The 26439-nt window shown below is 35.3% G+C and overlaps 1 protein-coding gene across 2 annotated transcripts in view; it reads right to left on the reverse strand.

Moving 5' to 3' along the window:
- Positions 1-9410: 9410 nt before the first annotated feature.
- CCSER1 (coiled-coil serine rich protein 1) overlaps positions 9411-26439 on the reverse strand; it is a 1291424-nt gene continuing 1274395 nt past the window's right edge. For both annotated transcript variants that reach the window (XM_045791946.2, XM_045791951.2), the window contains one exon: positions 9411-17002. In XM_045791946.2, coding sequence (XP_045647902.1) covers positions 16517-17002 — 486 coding nt within the window. In that variant the 3' untranslated portion in view covers positions 9411-16516. The remainder of the gene's footprint in view (positions 17003-26439) is intronic.

Here is a 26439-nt window from a genome sequence, read left to right on the forward strand (position 1 = left end):
GAGGTGTATATAAAACACCTCCTAGATTAAATAGTACCTAAAAAATAATAAGTCATACTTTTTCTGCAGATAACAATTTACCTTTATTTGTCTATAAAAGATCCTTTTTTTTACTCCTTTTATATTTTTGATGTCACTAATTATCTTTTTATGCTTTGATTTTGTTACCAAGTTGTAGTAGCTATAGTTATATTTACTGTTCTTTTCTTTTAACCTTTATGCAATTGTTAAGAGTTTAATATGCTGCTCTGGAAAGAGTTATGGCATCCTAATTGACTACCAACTTAATCAGTTTTGTGTACTTTTGTCTTTTTTGTTTTGGCTTGAACAGCTCCTTTCAACATTTCTGGTAAGGCAGGTCAAGTGGTGGTGAACTCCCTGAGCTTTTGTTTGTTTGGGAAAGCACTTATTTCTCCATCATATCTGAAGGATAACTGCAGGGTAGAGTATTTTTGGCTGGTAATTTTTAATCTTTCAATACTTTGAATATGTCATTCCACTGTCTCCTGGTCTGTAGAGTTTCTGCTGGAAATCTGCCAATGGTCTAAAGAGGGTTCTTCTGTAAGTTATTGTCTTTTTTCCCCTCTTGCTGCCTTTAAAATTCTTTCAGTATTGTTGACTTTTGATAGTTTTAATATAAAGTGTTAACACAGGAGGTCTTTTTGGTGGTGAAATAATGTGTTCTATTAGCTTCATGGACTTCTATATTCAGTTTCTTTCCCAGGTTTGGGACGTTCTCAGCTATTATTTCTTTAAATATGTTCTCTGCTCCCTTCTCCCTCTCTTCTCCTTCTTTTGTACCCATGATTCTTGAATTGGCTCTTCTAATGGAGTCAGATAGTTATCATAGAGTTTCTTTGCTTTTAGAAAGTCTTAGTTTTGTCTCCCCTTCCTCCTGAAACATTTCTGTATTCTGGTCCTCAAGCTTACTTATTCTCTCTTGCATCTGATCTGCTCTATTTCCAATGCTTTCTAATGCATTCTTCATCTTATTTATTTAGTTCTCCAAGTCTAGAATTTGTTTGGTTCTTTTACTGAATTTCAATCTCTTTGCTGAAGTACTCCTTCTCTTTGTTAATTTTATTCCCAAGATCATTATACTGCTTTTCGGAGTTTGCTCATTGAATTTCTTTGTAACAGCTATTTTGAATTTTTTATTAGATTGCAGTATTTTGTGTCTTTGCATTTAGTTGCTAGAAAATTGTCATTTTCTTCTTGTGATACCATAATATCATGACTTTGCATGGTGTTTGATTAAAAGTGCCTCTGCTGATGTATTTGAAGTAGTGAACATCTTTCTTATTCAGGTAAGGCTCTGTTTACTTTGATTCTAACAGTTCTACACGTTGGTAATTGAGAGCCTTCCTTTTGTTTTTCATACGATCGTGATATAGCACAAGTTTCTGGTTTCTCTTACAAGAACTGGCTGGTCACTAAGGTTGAGAATTGCATAAAAAGCTGGTGGAGAGAATAAGGTGGTGACAGAGTGTGGGGAGGTATTTGCTTAGCACTTAGGGCTTTGGGTGTATCCACAGTTATCTCAAGTCAGTAGTCCCAGATGTCCATGGGTGGTCCTCTTGTCAGAATCCTGGGTCAGACAGCAAGAAACCTATTTTTTTCAGTTCTCTTTGTCTTCTTCCCTTTTCTTGCCCCCAGTCACTGCAACCGATCCTCAGAGCAATGGGTCCTTCCAGTTGCAGCACATACAACTCAGTAAAGTCCTACTCGCCACTTTCTCTCTCCACCTCCTGTGCCAGAAAGTCTGTGCTGGCCCATTGCTGCCTCTGCCACTACCACTTCTGACACAGCCACTACCTCTGCCGCTGCTTCCTTGCCTCTACTGCCTCCTCTGAAGTCCAGTCTACCCACTTTCAGGTGCACAGATGGATGGATGTCTCAGGTAACCTGCTGTGCTGTGCCGAGGTGTTTTGTTTTGTTTTGTTTTGGGCTATGGATGTCTGATTCGTTGTATATAAAAGGGTAGAGAAAAAAGGGATGACTCATGCATACATGATACTGATGTCTATCTACTCTGACTTTTGTTTTTATCTGACAGGTCTCCATTTCGTTAGGATCAGTTATTAGAACTTTATTAGTTTCCTTTGATGGTGTCATATTTTTCATGATCCTTGATTCCTTACATTGGTATCTGGGCATTTGAGTAAATAGTCTCCTCTTCCAGACTTTGCAGGTTCACTTTGGCAGAAACAGTTCTTCACCAGTGAGCTCAGCTTGGATTTCTGGGTGTATCTGTTGGTAATTAATGTCCTTGGGTAGGTAGGTCCTGCTAATAGAATCTATTTTTGGGTGAGGCAAGTGTTGAAGCTCTAAAGTCAGAATTGAGGGATATGCCATTGTCTGAGAACAGCTGGATAGAATTGCTGGCTTGGGGGCACCTGGGTGGCTCAGTCGGTTAAGTGTCTGCCTTCAGCTCAGGTCACGATCCCAGATTCCTGGGATCAAGCCCCACATCGGGCTCCTGGGATCAAGCCCCACATCGGGCTCCCTGCTCAGAGTCTGTTTCTTCCTCTCCCACTGCCCCTCTGCCTGCTTGTATGCACACACGCACACACTCTCTCTCAAATAAATAAATAAATAATAAATAAATAAAATCTTTATATATGTGTACATATATATACACATATATATGTATGTGTGTGTGTGTGTGTGTGTGTGTGTGTTTGTATTTTGCTGGCTGCATTCTCTGCCCAAGTGAAACTGTAGGATGGGCTTCATAGTTGATTGGATTATCTAGTTAGGCTTACTAGACCTCCTGGACTGGTACTATATTCAGCAATTGGTGGGGCTATGAATTAGCCTCTCTGCTCTGGCAGGGATGCAGGACAGAACCTTAGGTCTGCATGACTCATTGGGGTTCTAAATCAGGCATGAGTGCACACTGAATATCCTGGTTAGGTGATACCACCAATTTTGCTCTGTTGACAGAGAAAGCTCTTGTTCAAATGCTACTGTTAACAGGGCTATTGAATGGGCTATGCAGCTTCACATGCTCTGGCAAGGGTCTTTAGTTGGAAAGGCTAAAGGCTATATTCAGCAATATGAATTAGTTTCCCTGCCAAGGTGCAATGGGAGAAGTAGCCCAAGGCCACTAATACTCTTTGTAGTTTTGACTCAAGTTGACCTGTGCCCCAAGTTCCCTGGCCAAACAGGGCCCTTGGTTTTTCTCTGCAGGGTGATCAGCTCTGCCACTATCCTCTACACTCAATAGTGGCTGGGTTATGTAGTTTCTCAATGTTCTTACCAACTCTTTCTGTCAGACGGAATTGGAGCCAAGTACTGTGGGGGCGGAGAGGTGGTGTGGGGGAAGACTATGACCCAGGTTTCACCTAGGTGGAAGTGGAAGGGCTCATTTCAGGCAACTCCCAAATTTTTCCAAATAGTCTTTATGGTTGAGAGGGGCTGGCTGAGAGTCACAGTATGCAGTTGGTGAGCCTATGACTTAGCCTTTCTGCCCAGGTGTTGGCAGATCAGTCTCCAGAGTCAGCAGAACTTCTCTTTTGGAAACCCAACGTAGGTAGACCTGCAACCTACTGAATTCCCAGATCAGACTGCAGCAATATCCTGGCTTTCCAGATGAGCAAAACCACTGATTGGAGCTACTACTTGGGCTTTGCAAGTAGGAACTGTCAGCTAAGACCCAAGTATTGGTTATTGGAAGTCCTTCCCTCTTCTCAGTTTTAATCAGATTCCCAGTGGTTGAGCATATAGATTTCCCTGCCATCCCTGGAAGGAATGAAAACAGAGTAGGGGTTCCCACAAAGTGACCCATAATGTTGAGGAGGGTGTTGGATGTCACCTACGTACTCTTCCCATTAGAGGAACAATAGGCTCAGGGGAGACCTTTTTGCAAGACTCTGTGCTAGCCCAGGCAGGGTCAAAGGCAATGCTATCAGTGTGTAGCCACTCCTTTCACTCTTGTAATGCAGTTTGTCTTAGTCTCTGTGGTGCTGGGAGGGTTCCTCAATCTCACTCCCAAGCTTTAGTATTCTCTCAGTGATGTTCTATCCAGGAATAATTGTTAGTTCTTCCTGTGATGGAGAGCAAAGTTAGCAATGACCTATGTCGCCATTTTGGTGACATCACTCCATTGTTTTATTTATTTTTAGCATTGTCCTTTGAATCTTTTTTGGAGCTTCCATATCTCTGCTTATTTATGTATCTGTTCTCGAGGGTTGTCTACTTTTTTCATTAGAGCCCTCAAGATATTAATCACAGTTTATTTTAACTGATAATTCCAGAATCTGTGTTATAACTGAAACTCTTATGCTTTTTTGTTTCTTCAGACTGTTTTTTTGTTTTGTTTTGGTTTTGTTTTTGTTTTTTGGGGTTTTTTGCTTTTTATCATGACTTGTAATTTTTGGTTGAAAGCTAAATATTGTGGACTGAACGTTTGTGCCCCTCCCCATTCATGTGATAAAATCCTAACTCCCAATGTGATGGTATTAGGAAGGGGTGTGTATGGTCTGTGGGAGGGGATTAAGTCATGAGAATAGAACCCTCATGAATGGGATCGGTGCCCTTATAAAACAGACCCTAGACGGCTGTCTTGCTCTTTCCACCATGTGAGAATAGAATGAGAAGTCAGCCATCTGCAAACAGGAAGAGGGTTCTCACCATAAACCAATCATGCTGGCACCATGATCTCAGACTTTCAGAATCCAGTGAGAAATAAGTTTCTGCTTTTGATTAAACAACTTATATTTCAGTGTTCTGTTATAGCAGCTCAAACTGACTAAACCTTAAACATAATGTATTGTGTTAAGAATTGAGATAGTGTGAGGTTTAATGTTAATCTAGCTAAGATTGTACCGTATTTATGTTTTCTATGGCTATAAATGCAAGAGTCTTCAAATTTCTCTAGTGTCCTTGTTTTTGTCCCATTTGTTGACTTTGGCTTCTGTAACTACTTCTCTTCAGAAAGTCTACATCTTACAGAAATTTTAGCTATATAGCACTGTTAATACTGGAACCCTCCTGATATAGTGTCAAATTGTGGGAGAGGAAACCTAAAATCTTAGAATGCAATCTCAGTCCTTTGTCACTGGGCTGTGACCTTAACACAAATTTCTTAGCTTCTTTCCACCTCTTAAGGAGGGCAGAAAACCATAGAGGGGATTGAAGTGGGAGAAATGCCCTTCCCACAAATTTCCAGTAAAGTCTTTTCCATGGAGAGTGCACTGTTAGGGAGAATGCTCTGGACATATTTCTCAGTGATTCTTCTTCTCCCCAGATAGAACTCGAAGGAGATCATTCTTGGGTCTTCATCATAAGAACTTGGTAGATTTCCTGATGGTAAAATACATGAAAGTGAGAGGTCTACCCAAGGCTGTGATCTTATTAGTTCCTTACATGATGCTAACCTATACACAAACTCCAGCGATTCATTAAAATTACTATTTAAGTTTTCCTATCAGTTTATCTCTTTAGTGGTGTCTGCCCTGGGTAACTGATTTTGGCTATGACTCTAGGTTTACTATTAATATATTTCAGGATTGCTGTTTGCCTTGCAGCCCTGTTTTCTTGCCCTGAGTCTATAAAAACCACTGATTACCAGTTCACTTAGCTTTTCTTGTGGTTAAGATTGGAACGGTAATTTCCAAGATCTTTAAAATTTGGAGTTGAAACAGATAAGAAGTTTCCTTTAATTCTTAGCTATTTTTTAAATGAAAAATATGAGTTAATCATTACCAAGGGTTTTTTATCATTTGAAATAATTAGTAATATTTTTTGCCTTTAATGCTTCTTATGATGAATTACATCTATTTTTCCGATTTTGAAAATGCATGTTTGCATTTGTTTATGAACCCTACACAAATATGATAAATTTTGTTTAATGATGGTTCAGTTGTCTAATATTTAGAATTATTTCTTCTATGTTCTTTAGTAAATGGGTCTATGATTTTCATTTTTCTTTTTGTTCACAAGCAAAGTGTGTCTACATTGTCGTTACCTAATTTGGAAACAGGTTTATAAGAAGTTTATAAACCAAACTTGGTAGATTTGGATTTTTCCAAATTTATAGAATAAGTATATAATTTGGGAATGAACTGTTCCTTGCAAATGTGGTAAAACTTTGCATCTTTGTAATACTAAGCTGTAAGGTTTAATTGTAAATGAATTGGTCCAGTGACTATAGCCCTAACCCCTCCTTCCTCTTGCTCCTGTGAACCACATCTTAAGCAAATGTATTAGGAAATCACTTAATTTTTCCCAGGAGTTGGTCTGAGAATACCATGAAAAGCTGCCACATTTATTCCTAGTAGTTATATTTCAAACATATAAAGAAATTCAGTGCCTAGTAAGGTGGATTTGCAAGATTTGCCAAAGTCATGTGATTTTCTAATTGCCCAAGAATCCACGTAGGTTTTGTTGGACAATTACATTACAATGAATTATAAGGACTTTAAATGCTATATGTGAGCTATTATGATAGGTTTCTTCACATATATTATCTATTTTAGTCTTCAAAAAATATTTTTGGAGTAGGAATTATAAGCCACATTGTCACATGTGAAAAAATTAAGATTTACAGAATTCAATAATTTTTCTAATTCTATATAAACAGTAAGTTACGCAGCCAAGATTCAGTTATTTCTCCAAATTCTGTATTCAGTGTCCATTTTTTTCTATGCTACATATGTAAGCTAGTTCTAGAATAACTTACAGTGATCCTATTTTCCCATCTCAAACCTCTGTTTCAAATATAATATGACTGCTTAGATTATTTAGAAACCCTTATTCACTTTGGAAGAAATCATTTTCCTCTTTTCTCTATGTATATAGAACAGCACTGTCTGTTAGAGCAGCCATCTGAGGCTCTTACTGGCCACGTGATTTGGGACAAATCCCTAATGCTTAATGTTCTCAAAGGTAAAAGAGGAAGAACAATATAAATATCTACCAATAGGCTTATTGTGAGGATTAAATAAAAATATCCATGTAAGTACTTAGTATAGGGCTTGCATATATAGAACATCACACTGGAATTGGTAGACATTACTGAAATTAATAATAATCCATTTCAGGCCACTAGACAGGGCTCCTAACCCTGTTACATCACTACTAGGACTCTTTTATGTGACTAAATGAAACATATATCTAAATGCCTTGCATACAGGAAAATTATCATTTTGTTTTTACATCTTAACTGTGGAACACACAATTTGGCAGATGGTAGGGAACCAACATATAGGTGGGCTGCATGGCTTTATTCAGGAATACTGAAGTCCTTAATTTAAAAAAAAATGTTTCAGTGTAGATAATTCTTCTGAATAAATGCAACTCTATTAATTTTAAATCTTATATTGAATTTTTTTTTAACCTGCCCCAAAGCATGGGGGAAGGTCTTTCGACATCAGAACATTCAGTGGAAAATTGAGAATCTATTATTACTAATATAAGCTTTAAGGCTTTCATGCACACATTGAGAAAAAGCTTAATAGGAGGTAATTTATAAGACTGCTGTATCATTAAGGAATTATTAGAAATAATTGGAACATCTTGATTCTTTACATTACAATACAATTTTAAAAAAGCAAAGACTTCAGCCATTTGTGTTTATTCCTGTTTTCTATATGACAAACTTCTCAAATGTTAAGCGTATGACATTTTTCTGGCATCTCTATTACAAAATTTGGTAAGATGCAGTGATTTCTGTTCACCATAACATACTAGTATTAAAAGTCAATAAGCTTTTGACATATTAGCAAGCATTCCAATGAATTTTGTTTTTAACAGATAATGAAGTAGCACAGCACAGGAAGCGCGCGCACGTGTGTGTGTGTGTGTGTGTGTGTGTGTGTGAAATAGACTAAAAAATAAAGTTCTATGAAAGTGTGAAAAAATTTTTAAACATATAGCAAACTCACTATGCTAGGACATAATCTTATCTTCAGCAAGATAAACATTGAGTAAAACTTGATATAGTGGCCTATGAACCTGACATTAAAGATATAAAATTTCCTGTGTTTAAAAATATTTTTAAGAATCCAGGAATTTCAAAGTCTTTGTATAAATTCATCCATTACCAAAGCAATGTTGGGAACATGGGATCATAAAAAAAAATAAAATAAAAATAAAAATAAATGAAGAATCTGAAAATTCCAGAGATTTTTAATAGAATTTCTAATGATAATTTGCTAGAGATTTCTTTCAAAGAAGAAGGGTTTGTTGTTGTTGTCATTGGTTATAGTTGCTGTTGTTATTTTAATCATCCTCTTCCCCTCCAATGTCATCATCATCATCAGTGCTCTTGGGTTCATAGGCTTTGACAGAGGCAAGCACTACAAGGAATTCTCAACTAGTAAGAAGCAATCCTTCAATATATTGTTCGAAACATTTAAATTTGTAGGTTTTAGCACCATGGAAATATGGCAGATTAGCCATAGTTTCTTCACCAAAAAAATATTCTAATATCAGACCTTCAAAAACAGTGATAATGGCTAGTAAAAAGGTGCTATAATGTTATCACATTTACTAATGTTAAATGTTACTTGGGTTTAAAATCTGTTAGCACACACTTTTGAGTCATCTGTTTGTGTAGGGATAAACCTCTTAGCCTCTGACGTAATGTATCCATTATAGACTCTTTAAAATCAGCCATTCAGTTGAAACAGGGCACCAGTTTAAATTTCCAGGATGTGGTTACATTTCACTGTTCACCAGAATTTGACACTGGATTTATATGCATATATCTTTTCTATCCAGTGCTCCTTTGATAGGAAAAAATAAAATGCAGAGTGCAAACTGTGGTATAAGAGCTAAGAATACCTTAAATGTGGTTGCTATTTAAAAGTTAAACTTTATTTAAATATTTCCTTTTTCATGTATAAGAACCCATGAAGGAAAAAACAAAATTAACTCAAACACTAACAGTGCATCACAGCATCCAAAAACATCTTCTAATATTTTATTCTGGTTTTGGTTTTCTTTTGGTCATATGGTTGCCAGTGTATTATAAGTAATACCTTTAAACAAATCAATACTCCTCTATTGTGAAATTCTGGGTGGATACCTATAAATAAAACTAAAGCACTACCCTTGGCTAAATTATTATCTGAAGCTAACTTTCTGGTTCTAATTTTCATAGTCATCTTCTAAAATATGATTTAATTTTTAAACCTTACTTCAGCCATAATATTCACTTGTGTCACTTCTATACATTTTATGATGTGATGCCTGTTCTAATAATCTCTTCACAAATGACAAAGCATTAGCTATAGTAGAGAAATAATAACATGAAATGTAATGAAATGTATGAGCCATTTAAAATAAGATTAAAAATGAGAATATTTGAAAGAATGTATAATAAGCACTATATACATAATATTCCATTTTAAACATTTTAAAATGATTGTTATCCATTGAAATTTTAAAGAGAAATAGCTGTATAATCCATCCACGAGAACATGCTGATTTATTATAATCATAACAAAAGGGCTTGTAAATGATTACCAACAGAATGTAGAAGTAGAGTCTATGAAGTCTCATAAAGTCTTCAAAATAACCCCTAAAATGTAATACCTTCAGTAATTTAATAAAAAAAATAATCAATATAGTGTTTCTTGACATTTTATATAGAAAATAGAGTGCAGAATCAAATAAAAACTCTTCCCGTGGTCAGGAAAATAGATTGAGTCTTAAACTATAAGGTTATACTACACATAAATTATAAAATATATCATGTTTCATTTCAGCTTTTTGAAATCACGTAAGAGCATACAACAAGGAGCACCATTTACTCTGAGGCTGTGAGGCTGTAGAGAACACCTGATAAGTTTAAACATAAAAATGTTAAGATATGCTTTCAAGGCATTGCAGCAGAATTTTTAATGTATGTTCTTCCCTATTGGCTGGTGTGGATGCCAAATGGATACATACTCATTCACTGTTTCAAATGTGCTGAAAAACTTGTGTGTTTGTGTGTGTGTGTGTGTGTGTGTGTGTGTGTGAGAGAGAGAGAGAGAGAGAGAGAGAGAAACAGAGACAGAATTTAGAAGATTTTGTATTTTTTGTGTTACTACAAAACACATAGAATTGATAAAACAGGTTTTGTAAATTATAAAAAGTCAAAACATTATATTTTTTATTGTGACCAGTTGGAGATAAAGAGTATAAACAGAATGAAAAGATTCCACACATAAATTGAAATGCAATGATAGTATCATAATCTCCCAATGCTCCCTGGGATAGTGCACTTTATTAATGTATATCAAGAACTAAGAAAAGCCCAGTGTCAAAGAAAGTGGAATAGAAATCAGGTCAACTAACTGATGAAATAAGTGGCTGATCTGCCTCTTGCCAATCATCACAACTTTCAAGAATCTGGAAATCACATTGTCTTATGCATACTGTGAATACATGTGTAAATCACTCTATCACTAAGACAAATTAATATCATAATGAAAGTAGTCAGGTACCACACAACATACTTGTTGTTTTAAATTTTATTTTGCACATGAATTATGCATATTTTTTTAATCACCATGCTTAAGTGTATCAATTTTTTCTCAGAATAGTAGTCAAATGGTGAAATTTCCATTAAATAAAATCATTGCCCTTATTGGGAAATCGAGAGCCACAAAAGAAATTATACTATGGCATTCAATATTACTAAGAATTATAATTTCCAGAGTAATTTGCTATTATCTTTTTCACTAAATTGTTAGTTTTAGAGAATAGAAAGCATTGTTATGCTGTTAATCTCAGACCCATGTATATTAGAATACATCAAATAGTTTCTTTTCCTTCTAAAAATAGGGTTTAGCTAATATTCAAATTATTTTGCATTCCTGAAAATAAGATTTTGGAAGAGATGATTAACAATAGGATTATGTTTTCTTCAGACATTATTTAGGTATATGTTTATAGAGTGTATATTATTTAAAATTTAGGGTGAATAAATTTGCATTTCACATTTTATTTTAATTCCTTCCAAATATTTAAGAAACTTTAAATCATCTGTGATTTTGGTCCCTACATAGAAATATCCAAACTAATTTTGTAAAGATCTTGTTGTTTCAGATGTAGATAAGGCAACACAAAGTACCAAATTCAATAGTATCTAGATCAATAGCCTCAGAAAATGAAGGAAAGGATTAAGATAATCTAGTAACTACATTATTTTTCATCTACTGTATGTTCTCCTTATGTTAGACACTTTACTGGCCCTTTCCTTTAAAAAAAATATTTAACATGAAATTACGTCAGCGTTTTTTCCAATTGTCTTCAAGAAAAGAAATTTAGGATGTCAGATTTTCTAGGAGACAACCTTGAAATACGTAAGTGCTTTCCTCTCAAGATTCTATATTTATTGATCTAAACATCAGTACTTTTTTAAGAATGCTTTTGAATGAGTAGCTTTTTTTGCTGAAATAGATCATTGCTCTGCTGGTCTTCCCTAGCCAGTATCAATGGAATTGTAAGAGTAAAGGAGACGGAGGCAGCACATATTTGCTTGAGTCACTCCGCTTCCTTGGGAGGGAGCCTACTCTGCGCCTTCCTTGGGAGAAAGCCTACTCCAAAGCATAGTGTAGAAGGAAAGATCAAGGATTATGGAATCCAGGTCAACATACATGCTGTGTGTCCTTGGGAAATCAACCACCTTTCTGATCTCATCTATGAAATGACTAAAACAATAGCAAACTTATTAGGCAGTTGTAAACTGAAAATTAATGCCATGGAATGGGGCTTTGTGTTCCCCCTAAAGTCATATTTTGAAGCCTTAACCCCAATGTGATGGTATTGGGATGTGGGGCCTTTGAAAAATAATTATGTTTAGATGAAGTCATGATATTGGGGCCATGTGATGGGATTAGTGGCCTTAGGAGAGGAGGACGTATTGAAAAGGACAAAGCTGTCTGCAAGCCAGGAACTGAAACTGCTGGCACTTGGATATTAGACATTCCATCTTCTAGAACTATGGGAAACACATGTCTATTGATTAAGACACCCAGTCTATAAAATTTTGTTATGTAACCTGAGCTTACTAGAGCAATGAGGTAATGTTTGGAAAGGATGCTAAGATATAGAAGCACGTTTTCTTGAATTTTATGTTCAGAAGAAAAAGTAAGTTCATTAGATTAAATCAGTAAAGTTAAAGGGACTTCATTGAAACTTCCTTCTCTAGAATGAATCATGATATCCCACACTGTAGATCACTTATTCAGGTGGAAGAAACTCACTCCATATTAGGAATTTTTTATTGTGTTAATATTTTTGTGGGAAACTCTCCAGGACTAAAATAGGGTATACTACCTTTGTTCTTTTCCATATGTAACACAACTGGAAGATGTATCTTTGACTTTTGTTTTTGGCCTATACTACTTGGGACTGCAGCTGGGTTCTGAGCAAGATCAAATTCGTTGTAAATAGTTTATGGATATGTTTGTGGCTCTGACTATTGGTGAAAGAACATGGCACAGATTTAAAAAATAAAAATGTGGGGATAATGTATATTAGAAGAGTAGGCTTCTTTGGTTGATAGTTGGCTGTTTGCTCTTCTACATAGTGTAATTCAGCTTTTTAAAAGAACCCCAGAAGTTTGTATTTTCTATCATCCCTGCAATGTGTTTAGATATAGCCTAGAGTTGGCATGACAAAGTTAGCACATGGAAAATGAACAAGAAGGAAAAAAAGAAGGTTAAATTCCAGGAGGTATAAATTCCCAAAGAATACATAATGTATAATTGACCTGTTTCTTGCACACACACACAAAAAAAAGAATATACATAATAGATGTGATAATAATGCCTAGAGTCAAGTCCCAGAATGCAATTAAAATCCTAGTATAAATGAATCAGTGCTGCATTGAAACCAATCTATCACCCAGGGAAAAGCCTCAGCCATGGGGAATGGGATTCCGTCACATGGATGGCAATGGCAGACGGCTCCTTCCCCTTTTCTTATTCCACTTTGAACCACATAGAGTTTAAGGGCTGCATTCAGAATGTACAATTCTGAAGGTGAAAATGTGGGACAAAGTTGAGATTATAAGATTATAATTATTAGATTATACTGTGTATTCCAAGTTACTCACTGTATTGGATTACGACTTTTTGATAATGGGAAAGGTGATAATGAATGTGGAGAAACACTACTTGCCAGTCGATAAACTGCTCTTACTGTTCCATCAACAACTAAATTACTAAGAAAGTTCTTGTGAGGACTAGTGGAATGTGGTTACTTATCTTGGGGATGTGGTCTGTAAATAATGATAATGAAAAAATACTAACTTTTCAGGGGGAGGTATTATCTCAAACACAAGGCAAAAAAAATGTGAAATTTCCTTTGAATTCAATAGCACTCAGGATATAACGACAATGGGTTGCATTAAACCTTGGAAAACACCGATCATAAACCCAGATTAATCATGACCATTTGTAAACATTTTAAACTAGGGACGTATGGACAAGTCTACAAATGTTTCATGGTGACTAGAGGCTTGCTATTTTATTTATATCTCAATCCATAAATGACAAAAACAAGTTGAATGATGTGTAGCTCTGCGTTCTTACCCTGAGCATACTGATACTGGTAGATTCATACCTCGAGCATTGCAGCTACGGTTTCGGGGTGTCATTTGCACAAAGACGATGGTGCTCCAAAGAAGCAAAAATACTTGGACAGATACTTCATAATTTTGCTGTGACTCTCTTAGCATATAAAATTACTCAAACAAAATCACTGAGTTCATAGAAAGAGTTGCATGTTCCAATAATTACAAAAACGGGCACAGTTTATTTCAGGTGGAAACAGCTTTTCCTCAAGGAATATCTCTTCTTAAGTGTCCTTTAAAACACATTCGAAATTCAGAAGAGACCCTTTGCAGCAGACACTCTACAGGGTTGCTTAGGCTTCGCTACACGCACACATGCACAGAAGAAAGAGGAAGGGAAAGAAAGACAACTGCTTCCCTCAGAAAAACAAGCACTTTTTCCCCCTGGTGTCATGTCTTTGGATATGTACCGCCTTGGAGAAATGTATAAATCACTTTTATACATGGAACTGCCTTAGAAAACTAGAGATTTTCGTACAAAGAAATCAGTTTGCTGAAAGAGTCCCCACGTGCCATTGTTACGAGTTACTATATATACACAAGAGGAACTTACAAAGGACCCCTGTTTTACAGTCACTGATGTACAGTAGCAGAGTGGGCTTACACCTTCTCCAGGCCTGAGTTACACTTAGTATTACAAATAATATTATAACAATGCTGAAAATACCGATACAAAACAGCTTTAAGATGATATTTCCAAAAAATACCCCTCCTTTTAAAATTGAACTGTTGAATCCAGGTTTTCTTTTTGAATGTTTCAGCTTTAAAAAAGGTTTTTCAAGAAAATACTAGTGTTTAAAACATCTCTTAAAACGTCTATTAAATGACAGATTTTCTTAAATAGACTATATTTTTACAAAGCATAATTCAAAAGTCTATCTTTCAGGAAAACAAAACTATAAACTCCAAAAGTCCAGATCAAAAACATTATTTGTGATACATAGTTCTTCCATATCCTGGGAAAAAATCCTTGATTATTTTATCGTGCTAATTTATTTACAGACTTCAAATACTCTAGCAACACACACCAACATTCAGGACAAATGAAGCTGAATTCCACAATTAATAGTCAAAGTTTTTCTATCATTTCTTAAATGTTGCCCAGCCCAGAATGTGTATCCGCATGAATATTGTAGCATCTAAAGTAGAGTGGGAATTTTAGATAGCAGTCTCATTAAGCCAAGCAAATTTCTGTGTGTATTGTTCCCTTTCGGCAGAATTACAAACACACAAAGAAAACATTTGGCAAACATTTGTCTTGATGCACACGTGTCTTCCTTCAGAAAACCAAAATTAAAAGTAAAACATTTCCACTAGGCTCTTGACTTTTACTAATTCTAATCAAAGTGTAAAAATGGAGCAAAGTTTAATAGTTAAAGCTGGGGGGAAATTTAATGGCTTTTCCCCAAAGGATAGAGCTTAAATCCATTTTTGTATTAAGAGATGCATTTCATACACAGCTTTAATTTAAGCAGATTAGTCAGATGCCATGCTAAAACTGCTATCTCAATTTCCCTTTATCCATTTCATTTGTACATGCTGATGGATTCTGTCTGTTAGAGAATGCAAGGGAAACAGATCATGCAGTAGGTATGACAATTTCAATTTGCAGGGACTATGCCTAATGTGGATAAAGTTACTAGCTTTTATCTTTGTAAAAGAAAATTGCAGCCCTGATTCTTACTGTTTTAAAACTATTTATTTATTTATTTATTTATTTATTTATTTATTTACTTACTTACTTCTACAGCTGCATACAGCTTTGTTATTAATTAAACATAAAGGAATTCATTGATCTCATGTGCACTTATGTATAAAACATATTAGGCCTTATTTGGTAAAGAGAAATATTTCCTGCGAAATGAGTTTTAAACACTTCTGTTAGAGATTTATTTCTAAGATCAAACTGTCAAAATTCACATATATTTACTTTTTCTTCTAAATCTAGATTACTGAGTTGTCAGAATCGTGTGTACTGGGCTACCAAGAAACTGACTTTCTGCTCCTCAAGTCCTCACATAGATCAATTGATACATAGCGAGCAAAATGGGACATCCATAAAAATAAGTAAAAGTGTTACAAATACAAGGAGCGTGAAATAAAAGTTTCCTTAGAATGACCCATCCTTCAGATTTAAAAAAAAAAATGCTGATATTGCTGTGACAGTGACTCAGAATATAACATGTTACGCTTTATGCATCATTTGACAAAATTCACCCAACTTGACCACCTCGCTATGTTGTGTCTTACTACCTCAACATCCGTAGCAAAACGGAAAGCAAAATTTTTCGAAGATCAGAGCTGTCATTCTCTATTTCGATAGCAATTACTCAGTCTGAAATCCTTTGTGAACAGTGTGAACTAAACATTTAGAGGATAAAAGAAATAGCCGTTTCCCCCTTCATAGCATGGCAAGATAAGCTTGAATGTATGTAATAGAGAGACAGGTGCATCTCCAGGTTACATGCAAGCAAGCTTCATTCTTCAAATAAATACACATCAAATATAAGCCTTTAAAATCCTTCTTTTCTTCTCTTTCTATTAACTATGTAATTTAAAATTCTTTACAGTTCCTTTATCTATTTATTCCTCAAGTCTATTCTCACAGTAACACCATTAAGTGAACAGAGTGCTATTTGATATTACCTTCTGAAACTTCAATGCATATCAGTGACTGATAGAGATAAATAAACTATAGACTATATAAACCAACAAGATGGTCCCATTTATTATACATATATATAATAAAGTCTTGAAGGCTATCAAACCTAATTCAATTAACATGCCTGAACCCTCATTCTAAAAAAAAAAAAAGTGCACAATTCTTTGTTTATAACTAAAACCAAAAAGTAGTAGGGATATGACAATTTAAACATGAACTATGCACGAGAAACACTAATCATCCTTATCCTACTGAGAGACAGGAATAGGGTGATTTAATTATCCATCCTGCTGGCCTAGAGTTTGCAGCTCAGTGGTGTGTAAATTGTGGTGAAGAAAAACATTCTTTCTGCTGTACATGTGTAAAGAGATTGGCCCTCTCGGTGGCTGTCCAAACCTTCCTGTAAAGGTTGAATGCTGTCGGGCCACAGCAGCTTGGTCCTTTGGTTTCTCTGGGAACATGGAGGGCCCTTCGGCCTTAGCTGTTGGCTTCAGAGTGTTCTGCCCTACAGTGGCCCGTAAATTCTGGGTGACCTCTGACGTGAGGGTTTCATAAGTTCCTCTTGAGTGTTTGATAACCTCCACTAGTTCCTTGTCCTTCAAGAAATTACTTAAGCATAGACTTGATAGTTGACAGCTCTTACTTTTGTAGGGGCTTGTCTGATCAGCTGCTGAGTATCTAAAACGGTCCTCGGTGGGAGTATGCATTGCTTTTCTGTCCCTTGTGCTGAGACTTTGGCTCACAATTCGATTTCGATATGTAGCCTATAGTAAAGACACAGAAAGGAAAAGATGTCTAAAAAATCCATTCATAACATACATAGAACACAGAGTGGTATTTTCACTTTTGTGTGCAAAACCCTAAATTTTCAACAAGACTTAAAAAATAACTCATAATTCATAAAATTAAATTTCCCAGTACAATACTTCTATAAATAGTGGTTAATTTACTATAAAAGTAAATATGGATAATTTATGGATAAAAGACATTTTTTTTTAAATAGGGTTTTTTTGGGGGGGGGGTTGGAGCAGTTTTAATTTTGTAACAAAACTGAGAGGAAGGTACAGAGATTTCTTTTACACCATCTGCCCCACACATTCATAATCTCCCTCCATTATCAACATCATTCACCAGAATGGTAATTTTTTTTTTTAAGCCAGCGATGAACCTACATTGACATATAATTAAAGTCCATAGTTTACCTCAGGGTTCACTCTATGAGCTATACCTTCTTTGGGTTTGAACAAATTCACTTATTTATTATTATAATGCCATGCAGACTATTTTCACTGCCCTAAAAATCCTGTGTGCTCTCCCTAATAATCTCTCCCCTTCTCCTCTGATCCTTAGCAACCACTGGTCTTTTTATTGTCTCCAGAGTTTTGCCTTTTCATAATGTTGTATAGTTGGAATCATACAGGATATGTGTAGTCTTTTCATATTGGCTTAGTTCACCCAGTAATGTGCATCTAAGTTTCCTTCATGTCTTTCCATGGCTTGATAGCTTATTTCTTTTTAGTGTTGAACTAAAAGGCATTTTGAGGGGCGCCTGGGTGGCCCAGTCGTTAAGCGTATGCCTTCGGCTCAGGGCGTGATCCTGGAGTCCTGGGATCCAGCCCCACATCAGGCTCCTCTGCTATGAGCCTGCTTCTTCCTCTCCCACTCCCCCTGCTTGTGTTCCCTCTCTCGCTGGCTGTCTCTCTCTGTCAAATAAATAAATAAAATCTTTTAAAAAAATAAAAAAAAAGCCATTTTGAAATTTAATTTCCTAAATTTGAATTCTATAGTTTTATCTGAGAATAGAGATTATTTATTTTACTAAGTAATGCACATTCATATATGAGGCCATTAATTTTTTGTTGGATTTAAAATATTATATTTACTTAAACATATGCTAAGAGAGTTTTAGAATTACCAATATCATGATTTGTGTCAGCAAAATGGTAACCTAGAAATTTAAGGAACTAAAAACAAAGTCACTACAATGACCTAGGGAGAACTATAGAGCACTTAGAAAAATTTCAGCAAGTGTTTAATTCAGACTTTTGGTTATGCTTTGCTATAAATCGGGTCCAAGAGTATTCATTATCTTCTTTCTCACAAGAAGTTCATACTCTAATGAGAGAAACAAGACATAGCTCATTGAATCACACTACAAAGAAAGCAAAGAATCACTGAACTCCACCTCTCAAACTAATAATACATTATATGTTAGTTATTTGAAGTTAAAGAAAGGAAAAGAAAATGAAGTAAAAGGGAAAAAATAAAATACTTTCCAAAGTTAAAAAAAAAAAGCAAAAACAAAAAACAAAACAAAAAAACAAGCAAAGATTACACGCTGGCACCAGAACTCTTGAAGAGAGCCCTGTCTTGGTTTAGAAAAATACAGAGACAGAACTGACAAGTTGCCTTATTGGCTCTAGAGGCAAAAAGTGAAAGATTTATTGTTGCTGCAAAGGAGGAGGAAAGAGAAGAGTATAGAGTACATGGCCATCGACTGATAACAAAATGCGCTGAAGGTGCCAGTGAAAATTTCTGCATACTCAACATCTACATGGTGTCGTTTTGCATACCTATCATTTCATTGTTCCCTAGAAAACCATTTCTCCAAAACTGATCTCTATTTTGACCCCCAATTTGCTTATTCAGTCATCATCACTTTAATTAATATATTTGACGTAGAACCAAACAAACTTGATTTTGACTCTGAAACCTATTTCCCAAATATCCTTTTTCTCAATAAATGGCACCATTATCAGGCCAACACCTGGAGATTATCTTTGCTTTCTCTCTTTTCCTCATGTCCCTTTAAATCAAGTTCTTACTGATGTACTGCAAAAATGCAACCTCAAGTCATCCACTTTTCTTATATACATACACCCTATCTACTTGACCCACTTTGCCGGCACATATTAAGCATTGAAGAAGCACTGAAAAAGTTTATCTGCTTGAAATAATAATATGTGATATTTATTTTAGTGTATATTATATGCCAAGCATTCTTCTAATACCCATATATATCTAATTTTCGGAAGAGTCTTTTGAGGTATCTTCTGTTATTCATATTACAGGCATACCTTGGAGATATTGCAGGTTCAATTCCAGACCACTACAATAAAGCTAATATCACAATAAAGCAAGTCAAATGAATTTTTTTGGCTTCCCAGTGCATACAAAAGTTATGTGACACTATACGGTAGCTATTAAGTCTGCAATAGCGTTATGCCTAAAAAAATAAGGTATATGTCTTCACTAAAAATATTTTATTGCTAAAAAATGCTAGCCATCATCTGAGCTTTCTGGGAGTTGTATTTTTTTTTCTTTGCTGGTGGAAGGTCTTATCCTCATGTTGCTGGCTGCTGACTTGTCAGGGTGGCGGTTGTTTAAAGCTGGGGTGGCTGTGGCAATTTCTTAAAATAAGACAACGAAGTTTGTTGTATTGATACACTCTTCCTTTCATGACTTCTCTGTAGCATGTAATGTTGTTTGATAGCATTTTACCCACAGTAGAACTTATTTCAAAATTGAAGTCAACCCTCTAAAATCCAGCTGCTGCTTTGCCAACTAAGTTTATGTAATATTTGAAATTCTATTGCTGTCATTGTAATAATTTCACAGCATCTTCACCAGAAGTATGTTCCATCTCAAGAAACTTTATTTGCTCATCCCTAAGAAGCAACTCCTTATACATTAAAGTTTTATCATAAGATTTCAGCACTTCAGTCACATTCCAGTCTCCAGTTGTGATTTTAGCTCTCTCGCTATTTCTACCACATCTGCATTTACTTTGCCCACTGAAGTCTTGAAGCCCTTAGTCATCCATGAGGGGTAGAGTCAACTTCTCCCAAATGCCTGTTAACGTTGATCTTTTTTTTTACCTCTTTCCATGAATCACGAATATCCTTAATGACATTTGGAATGGTGAATCCTTTCCAGAGGGTTTTCAACCAAGTTTTCCCAATTCCATCAGAGGCATCACTCTCAATAGCAACAGCTATAGATTTACAAGATGTATTTCTTAAACAATAAGACTTGAAAGTTGAAATGACTTCTTGATCCATGGGCTACAGAATGCATGTTGTGCTGGAATGCATGAAAACGTCAATCTCATTGTCTATTTCTAACAAAGCTCTTGAATGATCAGTTGCATTGTCAATGAGGAGTAATATGTCAAAAAGAATCTTTTTTTCCGGTAGTGGGTCTCAACAGTAGGCTTAAAATATTCACTAAGCCATGTTATAAACAGATGTACTGTCATCCAAGCTTTGTTGTTTCATTTATAGAGCACAGGCAGAATAGATTTTGTATGTTTTAAGGGCCCCGGGATTTTCAGATTGGCTTCAATTTAAAGGCACCAGCTGCATTAGCATCTGACAAGAGTCAGCCTATCCTTTGAAGCCAGGCATTGACTTCTCCTCTCTTGCTATGAAAGTCCTACATGGCATCTTCTTTCAATAGAAGAACTATTTTGACTACACTGAAAATCTGTTGTTTGGTCTAGCTACCTTCGTTAATTATCTTAGCTAGATCTTCTGGATAACTGGCTAAAGCTTCTAAGTCAGCACTTGCTGCTTCACCTTGCCCTTTGATGTTATAGAGATGGCTTCTTTCCTTAAACCTCATGAACCAGTCTCTGGTAATATCATACTCTTCAGTTTCCTCACCTCTCAGCTTTCATAGAATTGAACAAACGTGGGTCCTTTCTGGGAATTAGGCTTTGGCTTAAGTGAATGTTGTAGCTGGATTAATCTTCTATCCAGACCACTAAAACTTTCTCCATCTAAGCAATAAGTATATTTCACTTTCTTATCATTCATGTGTTACCTGGGGTAGCACTTTTGATTTCCTTCAAGAAATTTTCCCTTACATTCACAATTTGGCTGTTTGGCCAAATTGGTCAGCCTATCTTGGCTTTCAACATGTCTTCCTCATTAACCTTAGTCATTTCTAGTTTTTGGTTTAATGTGAAAGATGTACAACTCTTTATTTACCTTGACCACTTAGAGGCCATTGTAATGTTATTGTCATAATTTCCATATTCTTGTGTCCCAGGGAATAGGGAGGCTCAAGGAGAGGGAGAGAGTAGGAGGAGTGGCTGGTTGGTGGAACAGTCAGAACACACACTGCATTTATCAATTGTTTGCCATCTTATATAGTTGCAGTTTGTGGCACCATGAAACAATTACAACACTGGTCAGAGAACATCATAACAAATATAAAAACAATGACTATTTTGAAATACTGTAAAAAGTACAAAAATGTGACACCGAGACACAAAGTGTGCAGATGCTGTTAGAAAAATGGTGCCCATAGACTTGCTCAATGCAGGATTGCCACAAACCTTCAATTTGTAAAAAATGTAAAGTGTAATAAAATAAGGTATGGCTGTATATTGACAGGAAGATGGAAGCACAATGAATTTGTATCCTACAGATAGTGTGGGATAGATAATTTGCTTGATTTAATACCGGTTAGTGGCCTCCCACTATTCCCATGGGAATATTTCTAAAATGTACCACATTGTAATAAAATACATACAGAACAATACTATAAAGTTATGCTTGAAGATTATCATTACTAAGATGAACCGCTCCAATTTTCTGTAAAACTAAGGCATATTAGGGGATATCTTCAGGGTGTGCTTATATTCAGTGATTTCAAGTTAAGATATTTTGCTAAACATGTCTTTACTCCTAATATTGTCTTCATGTTTTTAGTAAACTGCTATTTTTTCATCTTTAATTTTCTTCTTTTATTTTAATTCTAGTGTAGATAATATACAGGGTTATATTATCTGCGGTATGCTATATAATGATTCAACAATTCCATATGTTATGCAGTGTTAAGGTACATATACACTTTTTTTTTTTTTTAAGATTTTATTTATTCAACAGAGATAGAGACAGCCAGCGAGAGAGGGAACACAAGCAGGGGGAGTGGGAGAGGAAGAAGCAGGCTCATAGTGGAAGAGCCTGATGTGGGGCTCGATCCCATAACGCTGGGATCACACCCTGAGCTGAAGGCAGACGCTTAACCACTGTGCCACCCAGGGGCCCCGTACATATACTCTTAATCCACTTTACCTACTTCACCCATCCCCACCTCCCCTCAGGTAATCATCTGTTAGTATCCTATAGTTGAAAGTCTGTTTTTTTGGCTTGTGTGTCTTTTTCCTTTGTTTTGCTTCTAAAATTCCACATATGAGTGAGATCATATGGTATTTGTCTTTCTCTAACTGGCTTATTGCACTTTGCATCAAATTCTCTAGATCCATCCATGTGATTGCAAATAGCAGGATTTCATTCCTTTTTATGGCTGAATAATATTCCATTGTGTGTGTGTGTGTGTATACACACGTATATATATATATACACACATGTATATATATACACACACATACACACACACTATATCTTCTTTATCCATTTATCTGTGAATTCACACTTGTGTTACTTCTATGATTTGGCTATTGTAAATAATGCTGCAAAAAACATAGGGGGTCCATATTTCACTTCAAATTAGTGTTTTTATATTTTGGGGGCAAATACCCAGTAGTGCAATTACTGGATTGTAGGGCTGTTCTATTTTAAAATTTTTAAGGAAACTCCATACTATCTTCCACAATGGCTGCGCCAGTTTGCATTCCCACAAGAAGGTTCCTTTTTCTCCACCTCTTCACCAACACTTGATGTTTCTTCTGTTTTGATTTTAGCTATTCTGATAGGTGTAAGGTGATATCTCATTGCAGTTTTGATTTGCATTTCCCCAGTGTTGATCATCATTGCATATGTTGGCCATTGTATGTCTTATTTAGAGAAATATCTGCCATGTCTTCTGCCCATTTTTTTTTTTTAATTTGGATTGTCTTACGGATATTGAGTTGTAGAAATTCTTTATATATTTTGGATATTAGTCCTTTATTGGATATGTCATTTGCAAATATCTTCTCTCATTCAGTAGGTTGTCTTTTAGTTTTGCTGGTTGTTTCCTTTCACTGTGCAGAAGTTTTTTAAGTTTATGTAGTCCCAGTAGTTTATTTTTGCTTTTCTTTCTCTTGCCTCAGGAGACATATCTAGAAAGATGCTGTTACAGAAGATATGCAGCAAAATTACTGCCTCTGCTCACTTTCAGGATTTTTATGGTGTCAGATCTCACATATAGGTCTTCAATCTACTTTGATTTTAATTTTGTGCATGGCATTAGATAGTGGTCCAGTTTCATTCTTTTACATATATCTGTCCACCATTTGTTGAAGAGATTGTCTTTTTCACATCGTATATGCTTGCTTCCTTTCAGATTAATTGACCATATAATCATGAGTTTATTTCAGCACTTTCTGTTCTGTTCTATTAATCTATGTGTCTGTTTTTGTGCCAGTACCATACTGTCCTCAACACTACAGCTTTGTAGTATAACTCGATGTCTAGAATTATGGTACCTCCAACTTTGTTTTTCTTTTTCAAGGTTGCTTCGGGTATTTGGGGGTCTTTTGCAGTTCCATACAAATTTTAGGATGGTTTGTTCTACTTACATGAAAAATGCTATTGGTATTTTCTTGGGCATTGTATTAAATCTGTAGACTGTGTTGGGTAGATAGATACTTTAACAATATTTGTTTTTCCAATCCATGAGCATAGACTGTCTTTCTATTTGTGTCATCTTCAGTTTCTTTCATCAGTGTTTTATACTTTTCAGAGTACAGGTATTTCACCTCCTTAAGTTTATTCCTAAGTATTGTATTATTTTTGGTGCAATTGTAAATGGGATTGTTTTCTGAATTTCTCTTTCTGCTGCTTCATTATTAGTATATAGAAATGAAACAGATTTCTGTACAGTGATATTGTATCCTATAAACATACTGAATTCACTTATCTGTTCTAGTAGTTTTTGGTGGAGTCTTCAAGGTTTTCTATGTAGAGTATCATGTCGTCTTCAAATAGTGAAAGTTTTACTTCTTCCTTACTGATTTGGATACCTGTTATTTCTTTTTGTTGTCTGATTGCTGCAGCCAGGACTCCCAGTAGTGTGTTGCATAATGGTGGTGAGAATGAACATTCTTGTCTTTTTCCTGACCTTAGAGGAAAAGCTCTCAATTTTTATTCACAGTGAGTATGATGTTAGCTATGGGTTTTTCATATACGGCCTTTATTATGTTGAGATATGTTCCTGTAAACCTACGTTGGTGAAGGTTTTTATCATGAATGGATGTTGTACTTTGTCAATGTTTTTCTGTATCTATTGAAATGATCAAATGATCATATGGTTTTTCTCTTTTCTTATTAATGTGATGTATCACATTGATCGATTTGCAAATATTTAACCACTCTTGCATCCCAGGAATAAATCCCAATTGATCATGGTGAATGATTTTTTTTTAATATTGCTGTATTCGGTTTGAAAATATTTTGTTGAGGATTTTTGCATCTATGCTCATGAGAGATAATGGCCTATAATTCTCTCTCTCTCTCTCTTTTTTTTTTTTTTTTGTGGTGTCTTTATCTGATTTTGGTATCAATGCAATGCTGGCTTCATAGATGAATTTAGACAATTTGTTTTCTCTTCTATTTTTTGGAAAAATTTAAGAATAGGTATTATCTCTTCTTTCAGTATTTGGTAGAATTTGCCTGTGAAGCTGTCTGCTCCTGGACTTTTGTTTGTTGAGATTTTTTTGATTACTGATTCAACTTCATTTCTGATAATCAGTCTGTTCAAATTTTCTATTTCTTCCTGCTTCAGTTTTGGTAGGTTATACATTTCTAGGAATTTACCCATTTCTTCTAGTTTGTCCAATTTGTTGGCATATAATTTTTCATAACACTCTTACAATCCTTTGTATTTCTGTGGTGTTGGTTGTTACTTCTTCTTTTCCGTTTCTGATTTTGTTTGAGTTCTCTCCCCACCTCAATGAGTCTGGCTAGGGGTTTATCAATTTTGTAGATTTTTTTCAGAGAAACAGGTCCTGGTTTCATCAATCTGTTGTTTTTATTGTTTGCTTTTTGAAAAAATATGTCATTTATTTCTGCTCCAATTTTTATTATTTCCTTCTTCAGGTTTAGGGTTTCCTTGTTCTTCTTTTTCTAGCTTCTTTATGTGTAATGTTAGATTGTTTACTTGAGATATTTCATGCTTCTTGAGGTAGGTCTGTATTACTATAAACTTTCCTCTTAGAACAGCTTTTGCTGCATTCCAAATATTTTGGACCAATGTATTTTCATTTGTCTCTATGTATTTTCTCTTAATTTTCTCTTTGATTTTTTGGTTGACCCACTCATTGTTTAGTAGAATGTTATTTAACCTTCATGTGTTTGTGCTCTTTCCAGAGTTTTTTTCTTGTGGTTGATTTCTAGTTTCATAGCCTTGTGGTCAGAAAAGATGCATGGTATGACTTTGAACTTCTTGAATTTATTGAGACTTGTTTTGGGGCCAAATACATGATGTATTCTGGAGAATATTCCATGTACACTGGAAAAGTATGTTTACTCTGCTGTTTTAGTTTGGAATATTCTGAATATGTCTGTTAATCCATATACATTCAAAGTAATTATTGATAAGTATGTTTTTATTGCTATTTTGCTACTTGTTTTGTGGTTGGTTTTATAGTTTTTCTCTGTTCTTTTGTTCCCTTGCTCTCTTCCTTCACCATAGGTTGGCTTTCTTTAGTGATATACTTGGATTACTGTCTCTTTGCTTTTTGCATATCTATTAGTAGCTTTTGATTTGTGGTTACCACTAGGTTTGTATGTAACATCTTCTATATATAACTGTCTGTATTGTTAATGGTCACTTAAATTTGAACCCATTCTTTACTCCTCTCCCTACTATGTTTTAAATATATATTATTATACTTTACACCCTTTAATTTTGTGAGTCCCTTGCCTGATTTTTCTGGATATAATTATTTTTACTGCTTTTATGCTTCCTGTTTTTCACTCTTATGTAAGGTCTTTCCTTTCCACTCAATACATTTCCTTTAACATTTCTCATAGGATAGGTTTAGTGGTCATGAATTCCTTTAACTTTTGTTTGGGAAACTCTTTATCTCACCTTCTATTCTGAATGATAGCCTTGCTGGATAGAGTATCCTTGGCTACAGATTTTTTTTTCTTCCTTTCAGCACTTTGAATGTCCCATGAAAAGTTTCTGCTGAAATATCACCTGATATCCTTATGAGAATTCCCTTGTATGTAACTGTCTTCTTTCT

Source organism: Ursus americanus, chromosome 8, assembly GCF_024610735.1.
Source record: "Ursus americanus isolate L20-20 chromosome 8, mUrsAme1.1.p, whole genome shotgun sequence".
NCBI lineage: Eukaryota > Metazoa > Chordata > Mammalia > Carnivora > Ursidae > Ursus > Ursus americanus.